Source organism: Coregonus clupeaformis, chromosome 17 (assembly GCF_020615455.1).
Source record: "Coregonus clupeaformis isolate EN_2021a chromosome 17, ASM2061545v1, whole genome shotgun sequence".
NCBI classification, from domain to species: domain Eukaryota; kingdom Metazoa; phylum Chordata; class Actinopteri; order Salmoniformes; family Salmonidae; genus Coregonus; species Coregonus clupeaformis.
Window position 1 is genome coordinate 6,960,847 of NC_059208.1, and position 8,646 is coordinate 6,969,492.

Sequence of the window (8,646 nt, forward strand, 5' to 3'; positions counted from 1 at the left end):
GTCTTCACTATTATTCTACAATATAGAAAATAATAAAAATAAAGAAAAACCCTTGAAAGAGTAGGTGTTCTAAAACTTTTGACTGGTAGTGTAGATATCATTTTTTTCTCATTATCAATAGCCTACTTTCTTTTTGGCCTTACATGTGTTTTTGCAAATAGGCTATGTAACCTCGAAAACATTAATCTTTCCACCCATGTTGCATATCATATTTTTAAAAACAATAAAATAAAATAAACACGTATGCACTCTGGATAAGAGCATCTGCTAAATGACTAAAATGTTTAAAAAAATATCACTCAACATAACACTGTGATGTCACTGTGACCCTTATTTCAGTTTATTTGAATAGTTCAGTAGTGGCGCCACAGATATAGCATGTTATCTGGGTCAAAGAATGGAACATTGAGCTGTTGGTCATTGACACCTATCCATCAGAGATATCTGCTGGTAAATCACTATCATTGTCAATAAATGAAGGATTAGAATTAGAACGATATTATCCAACTATTAAATGTAACATTTTCAATAGGATTTCTGAAGACAAACAAGGTTCATTGCCAATTTAGAGGTGGGGATATTAGATATAATAGCTACAACAAAGAATTTCACAATCAGGGAATGTAATCCTTGAGCATATAAATCGTGTTTGCATGTGAAAATGTCTGTACATAAATACATTTTAATTAATTCAAATGCTAATTTATTTATGGCCCCTCTGTAGCTCAGTTGGTAGATCATGGCGCTTGCTACGCCAGGGTTGTGGGTTCGATTCCCACGGGGGGCCAGTATAAAAAAAAGTATGAAAATGTATGCACTCACTACTGTAAATTGCTCTGGATAAGGGCGTCTGCTAAATGAGTAAAATGTAATAACAGATTAACCTAAGAAAATAACAATAATAGTGAAAATACATGAATATACGATAATAATGGCATAATGATTTTTTTTGTTACCATCAGTCAAACACTAATTTCTCATCTAGAATATTCGGTTCCCCGCTGAACTCCGTTCTGCACCGTCAAAACTTGAACGTGCCATAGCCGTTCATCTAACACCATCTAATTGGCTGTTTGGTTTGCCAATCAAAAGGTTGGCCTCATCATGCATCAAAGTTTTCATTCGCTTAGAAACAATGCGGTGCTTGTTTCCAGGAAGTAGCACAGCAACGTGACTTCACATTGCTCCCTTTTAGCTCCCTGTTGCTGCTAGCCTGCATTTCAAATTATATTTTTTATCAAGTTTATACGTTAGGACAGAAAATGGGTGATGATGAAAAGTATGACGGGATGTTGCTTGTTATGGCACAACAGCATGAAGGAGGTGTACAAGAGGTAAACTACAGCTTGATAGCATGCTAACATTAGCTAGCAAATTCATCATACGACAACTGGTAGCCGGCTAATTTACGTTAGCTATATGACGGGGGATGGGAAAGTGTCCAGCGTGTGCATCATGCATGAATATGGCACCACAAACCTGTAATTAATGTTAGTTGCATATATTAAATATCACACCAGTAGCGTAATCGTTAACCATAGTTTAGCTAGTTAGTTGTGTTTAGGCATGCTGGTGTGGTAACGCGTTAGTAAGCCATAGCAAATAGGCTTGTAAAAGGGTCAGGTTGGCTATGTATCATCTCTATTGTAATATCTATTCTCCCAACAGTTAGTAAACACGTTTTTCAGCTTCCTCCGGCGTAAAACAGACTTCTTCACGGGTGGAGAGGCAGGTGCACCAGAGAAGGTGAGTCCATAATTGGCTACCTAACAGAACAAATATGCATACGTCAAGAGATACAGAACTGCTAAAGTAGTTAATCAGTCTAATCTCCCCATTCTTTTCCACTCTGTCCGGTTTCCACTAGATAGCACAATCACAAAGTAAAAATTGGCTATATCGTAAAAAATTATGAAAGCATCAATGGTCTTAATTTAAGGTTAGGGTTATGCATAAGGTTAGAAGTATGGTTTAGGTTAGGATTAGGTTTATTACTTTGTGGCTGTGTTACCTAGTGACGACCCCTCTGTCCCCAGCTGGTGAAGGAGTCGTTTGCCCACCACAGTGGTCTTGCCCTGAAGGCCCACAGAGAGAAGGAGAAGAGACATGAGAAGGAGAAGAGAGAGAAGGCAGAGAGAGCTGCCAAGCTAGCTGAGGAAGAGGAGAAAAAGAAGAGTAAGAACGCAGACGATGAGCCAAAAATCAAAGAACTGACAGACGAAGAGGCAGAGATGCTTCAGACTGAAATTGACCAGGTAAGAAAAACTGATTGTCATTTATGAATTATTGATTGATGTGCTATACAGACTAGATTTAACAGTTTGTCTTTGTCTTGATGAAGCGTATGTGCACTACTTTAATGTCTTTGTCTTGTCTTGGTTTCAGCAAAAGAAACAAGAGGAGAAGAAAGAGGCCACAAACACAAATGCTGTAACTCCAGCTGAGAAAGAAGGGAAAGAGAAGGGAGACAAGGGGGTAAGAGATTCTGTTGGGATGCCTCAGTAGATAAATGAGCTGTAGAGGTACACCACTGTTTCCCCTGCTATCGTATAGGCGGGGCATCCCACCTGGGTAAAAAACTGATGCACAAGGGTATTTTATGTATGTTGAAGCTAATTAATCACACTCTTCTTAATTTCTGCCAGACTGATTCCGACGGAGAAGAGGAGGACAAGGACAAGATTAAACCTAACGCTGGCAACGGAGCTGACCTGGCCAACTATCGCTGGACACAGTCCCTGTCTGAAGTGGATGTGAGTTTATTTCCTTTTTGCCTTAAGTGATTACCGTGTAGCTATGTTCCCTAGTACATGGATATTAAAGTTGTCTAACTGTAGCATGATTGTTGCTTTAACTATAGAGAGGTATTTTGTGCTCTCGTTATGCATGGGCAGCTCCAACTATTTCAGAGCGGATGTTGATTATCTTTTTGTCCTCAGTCGCTAGGGATTGCTTTAGTATTAGGCAAGATGTAATCTGGGCAGACAAGGTAATCAGGCATTCTGTTCGTTCCTCTTTATCCTCGCCTCCTAGCTAGTGGTGCCTTCATTCTAACTGGATGTTGCCCTCTATTCCGTCCCCCCAGCTGGTGGTGCCTTTTGATGTGAAGTTCCGTATGAAAGGGAAGGATGTAGTGGTGGACATCCAGCGTCGTGTGCTGAAGGTGGGTCTGAAGGGCCGTCCTCCTGTGATCGAGGGACAGCTCTACAACGACGTTAAGGTGGAGGAGAGCTCCTGGCTCATTGAGGATGGCAAGGTGGTCACTGTTCACCTGGAGAAGGTACTTGGGAAAGAATGCTTTTATTTGAGATTTAAAATATTTCACGCTGAAACCATTTAAGGCACTAAGTCATGCCTTGTGTCTGTTTCAGATCAACAAGATGGAGTGGTGGAATAAGATAGTGACCACGGATCCTGAACTCAACACGAAGAAGATCTGTCCTGAGAACTCTAAGGTAACCAATGCCAAGCTACTGATGCAAGGCTCACTGTATATTGCAAGAGAGAACATGTGATTAGTCTCCTCTATTTAAAAGTAAAAGGGTAATTTACAGTTGGAAGTCGGAAGTTTACATACAGTTAGGTCGGAGTCATTAAAACTTGTTTTTCAACCACTCCATAAATGTTTTGTTAACAAACTATAGTTTTGGCAAGTCGGTTAGGACATCTACTTTGTGCATGATACAAGTAATTTTTCCAACAATTGTTTACAGACAGATTATTTCACTTATAATTCACTGTATCACAATTCCAGTGGGTCAGAAGTTTACATACACTAATGGCTTTAGAAGCTTCTGATAGGCTAATTGACATAATTTGAGTCAATTGGAGGTGTACCTGTGGATGTATTTCAAGGCCTACCTTCAAACTCAGTGCCTCTTTGCTTGATGTCATGGGACAATCAAAAGAAATCAGCCGACCTCAGAACATTTTTTGTAGACCTCCACAAGTCTGGTTCATCCTTGGGAGCAATTTCCAAACGCCTGAAGGTACCACATTCATCTTTACAAAAAATACTACGCAAGTATAAACACCATGGGACCACGCAGCCGTCATACCGCTCAGTAAGGAGACGCGTTCTGTCTCCTAGAGATGAACGTACTTTGGTGTGAAAAGTGCAAATCAATCCCAGAACAACAGCAAAGGACCTTGTGAAGATGCTGGAGGAAACAGGTACAAAAGTATCTATATCCACAGTAAAACGAGTCCTATATCAACATAACCTGAAAGGCTGCTCAGCAAGGAAGAAGCCACTGCTCCAAAACCGCCATAAAAAAGCCATACTACGGTTTGCAACTGCACATGGGGACAAAGATCGTACTTTTTGGAGAAATGTGCTCTGGTCTGATGAAACAAAAATAGATCTGTTTGGCCATAATGACCATCGTTATGTTTGGAGGAAAAAAGGGGATGCTTGCAAGCCGAAGAACACCATCCCAACCGTGAAGCACGGGGGTGACAGCATCATGCTGTGGGGGTGCTTTGCTGCAGGAGGGACTGGTGCACTTCACAAAATAGAAGGAAAATTAAGTGGATATATTGAAGCAACATCTCAAGATATCAGTCAGGAAGTTAAAGCTTGGTCGCAAATGGGTCTTCTAAATGGACAATGACCCCAAGCATACTTCCAAAGTTGTGGCAAAATGGCTTAAGGACAACAAAGTCAAGGTATTGGAGTGGCCATCACAAAGCCCTGACCTCAATCCTATAGAACATTTGTGGGCAGAACTGAAAAAGCATGTCCGAGCAAGGAGGCCTACAAACCTGACTCGGTTACACCAGCTCTGTCAGGAGGAATGGGCCAGAATTCACCCAACTTATTGTGGGAAGCTTGTGGAAGGCTACCTGAAACATTTGACCCAAGTTAATCAATTTAAAGGCAATGCTTCCAAATACGAATTGAGTGTATGTAAACCTCTGACCCACTGGGAATGTGATGAAAGAATAAAAGCTGAAATAAATCATTCTCTCTACTATTATTCTGACATTTCATGTTCTTGAAATAAAGTGGTGATCCTAACTGACCTAAAACAGGAATTGTGAAAAACTGAGTTTAAATGTATTTAGCTATGGTGTATGTAAACTTCCGACTTCAACTGTATCTCCCGCTCATTAAAACTCTTTCCCTCACCGTCCATCTCTCTCACCCTCAATCTCTCTCTCCTCTTCGATCTCTATCTCCCTCCCTCTATCTGTTTTCCTGCTGTCTCAGCTGTCCGATCTGGATGGGGAGACCCGTGGTATGGTGGAGAAGATGATGTACGACCAGAGACAGAAGTCCATGGGTCTACCCACCTCCGAAGAGCAAAAGAAACAAGACATCCTCAAAAAGTAGCTTTCAGCACTTTGGTTATAGCACCATCATATAGCATGTCCATCATGATAACGTTTAAGTATCATTTGGAAGACCCATTTGCGACCAAGCTTTAACTTCCTGACTGATATCTTGAGATGTTGCTTCAATATATCCACTTAATTTTGTCTTCACATATACAGTGAAAAGTTTGACCCATCTCAATCATCCTTGGGACTTAACTACTGACATAGAATTGAGTAGTTAATATTATACCTACGGACAGGAAATGTTCGCTTTGCTGTTAACTTTCTCGCAGGTCAAAGGTCAATTACGGGTGCATATTTTTCCTTATGCACAGGTGTGTAACCTGTACAAGTGTGTGATGTGAAATGGAAAGGAGTTTTTTTGCAAATCCCACTCCCCCTGAGACACCCTCGGAGAATGCAGTCACAGCCAGGGATCAGCAGTTATTGACGGCGACCCTGGAGCAATTAGGGTTAAGTGCCTTGCTCAATGACAGATTGACACATTTTTCACCTAGTCGGCTCGGGGATTTGAACTAGCAACCTTTCGGTTAATGGGCCAACGCTCTAACCACTAGGCACCCACTTGAAGCTTTGCTTTTTATTGTCTAACATGTTTCAGGAGCTACTGTATAGTTTAACAGAGCCATAGAATGGAGGTAAAATGTGAATTTGAAAGCAGACTGCCTCCTCTGTCTCCTCCTGTCAAGGTCAGGTCACATAATCATTGCAGCCATAAACGCAAAATGAGACGTCTGTACCAGCTTCCCTACGGAGTCAGGGACCAGAGCTGACCTCGCTTGTTGCTCCTCTACCATCATAATAACCAAGGTGTCTGGGGAGGGAACATGTCTCCCATTGCACTCATTTTTTATGAGTAGTGCATAAGTTATCCTATTCAAAGTCAGGGACCCACACTGACCTCGGCCTTTATTGTTCAGTCAGTCCCAAGGTGTTTGTGGGAAAATAATGTCTCCAGCTGTTTAACTTTTGTTATATGAGCAGGTGGATTGCACAGTTCATGTGCCCTGTTTTTTATTGAAGAACAAAGTTATATGAAGTTAACATGCTACATAGTCTTGTGAATATGCTCCATATTCTAAAGATGACAAGACAATGACAATGTCCTTATTTCCTCCGCGATGTGACAATTTGAGGTGCGTTAGTGATGGTTGGCAAATATTTCTGCAATGTTTTGTGATCTCTGTATGACTCGCTGGACTAGTACAGGTAGAAGGACCATTACACTGAGATAAAGGGTGTGTACGGGATAGAGGGAAGGAGCTGTAGCCGTCGGAGATGGATGTAGAGGACAGTCTCTTGACTGTGGAGGTTATTAACCCCTTCTAGTTTCTACCACAAGCAAGGCCAGCGTTAGGTTACCCTTGTTCACCTGTTGCTTACTAGAAACCCTGATCTAGGGAAGGAGCCGTCGGAGATGCACTCTCTTCTCAGAGTTCAGGGGTTTTTAACCCCTTCTACTTCCTGTCCTGGTCATGACGAGGCGAGGCCAATGATAGGTTAGCTGTGGTTGCTCACCTGTGGCTGGTTTTATGTGTGTCATTCTGCCTCGCCTCACATTTCCTCTCTTGTTTATGAGTGTCCTATTCATAAGATCTGGTACACTTACTAGTGTTAGACTTACTGTATGTTCATTACTGTGTGACACAATAGAAGAAATCCAAATCAAATTTTATGTCACATGCGCCAAATACAACAGGTACCTCACAGTGAAATGCTTATTTACAAGTCCTTAACCAACAATGCAGTTTTAAGAAAAAATAAGTATTAAGTAAAAAATAGATAAATAAAAATAACAAATAATTAAAGAGCAGCAGTAAAATAACAGTAGCAGTATAAATCCTTTATAAATGGATGTTAGTCTGATATGGTTACTTTGTAGGTATTGGACGATAATAGGCAAAAAATATTATATCTACATTTTCCTGATGTGGAGGTAAGAAAACAAAGATATAGGTCAATATTGCTAAGAAAATATTGGCTATCGGTATCACCCCAAAGTTCCACATCGGTGCATCTCTAACCGGCGTCACTGTGCTGCTACCAGCTTTGCTTCCTCCGCTGTTCCTGTCCCCTTACTGGGCTCAAAGCTGGGATGAGTTTATCAGGTGTAATCTGATTTACACATGGCTAGTATACTGTCCTCAAGCTAGATGCAGTTAAATAGAATGGCGCATATGAAAGTGTATAGAAACCTTGAATGAGGCAGAACAGCTAGTCTTGCGAACTCCTATGGTTGTTGTCATTGCCAAATCCTTGTAGCCTGGGACCAGGCTGCTCTTTCACTGTTCAGACTCCATGATGTGACCCCCCCCGTCATTGTGTTCCAGGTTCATGTCGCAGCACCCAGAGATGGACTTCTCTAAAGCCAAATTCAGCTGAGACGTCGCTGTCGTTCCCCAAACAACCCTCCATACCCTTCTGTGCTCTTACTCTGCCCAGGAAAACAACGACTGAGTCCTTACCAAACCCAACCTCCGGCGCCGATGTTACAGTTGAATTGAATCCCCCCCACATCTTTCTCTTCTCTTTCTGTCTCTCATCACCCTTTTCTGTAGTCCTGAGGTGCTGGCTTCTTGTTAGTCTCATTCCTGTAACAGAAATGTGATGACTGTAATAACTCCCATCTCTGTTCCATGTGTTACAGTGTTCTGAATGTTTAAAGAAATGTTTGGAGCCTTTTTTTATATATATATATATAATGGCATCATCAGGACTTTAATGCAAGAGAAAAATAACTACTGAAACACCATGTGAGATTAACTACCATGCAGATTAGGCATTTATACTGAACCAAAATATAAAGGCAACATGTAAAGTGTTGGTCCCATGTTTCATGAGCTGAAATAAAAGATCCCAGAAATTTTCCATATGCACAAAAAGCTTATTTCTCTCAAATGTTGTGCACAAATGTGTTTACATCCCTGTTAGTGAGCGTTTCTCCTTTGCCAAGATAATCCATCCACCTGACAGGTGTGGCATATCAAGAAGTTGATTAAACAGCATGATCATTACACAGGTGAACCTTGTGCTGGGGACAATAAAAGGCCACCCTGAAATGTACAGTTTTGTCACACAACACAATGCCTCACGTTTTGAGGGAGCGTGCAATTGGCATGCTGACCACAGGAATGTCCACCAGAGAGTTGAATGTTCATTTCTCTACCATAAGCCGCCTCGCAACATCGTGTTAGAGAATTTGGCAGTACGTCCAACTGGCCTCACAACTGCAGACCACGTGTAACCATGCCAGACCAGGACCTCCACATCCGGCTTCTTCACCTGCGGGATTGTCTGAGACCAGCC

At 41.6% G+C, this 8,646-nt stretch overlaps 1 protein-coding gene across 1 annotated transcript; it reads left to right on the forward strand.

Moving 5' to 3' along the window:
* The first annotated feature begins 1,139 nt into the window (after positions 1-1,139).
* Positions 1,140-8,197, forward strand: LOC121586529 (nuclear migration protein nudC-like). The gene is made up of 9 exons (XM_041903280.2): positions 1,140-1,334; positions 1,669-1,746; positions 2,037-2,255; positions 2,386-2,475; positions 2,646-2,753; positions 3,086-3,280; positions 3,372-3,455; positions 5,213-5,331; positions 7,671-8,197. The coding sequence occupies exons 1-9, from the start codon at positions 1,263-1,265 to the stop codon at positions 7,720-7,722; spliced, it is 1,017 nt and encodes a 338-aa protein (XP_041759214.1). The 5' UTR covers positions 1,140-1,262; the 3' UTR covers positions 7,723-8,197.
* The last annotated feature ends 449 nt before the right edge of the window (positions 8,198-8,646 follow it).

Bases quoted from the DNA above. Each gene is read 5' to 3' on its own strand.
- LOC121586529 (XM_041903280.2), top strand. From the start codon at position 1,263: ATGGGTGATGATGAAAAGTATGACGGGATGTTGCTTGTTATGGCACAA. The intron at 1,747-2,036 runs GTGAGTCCATAA...CTCTGTCCCCAG, and splicing joins AGGCAGGTGCACCAGAGAAG to CTGGTGAAGGAGTCGTTTGC. The intron at 2,476-2,645 runs GTAAGAGATTCT...AATTTCTGCCAG, and splicing joins AAGAGAAGGGAGACAAGGGG to ACTGATTCCGACGGAGAAGA.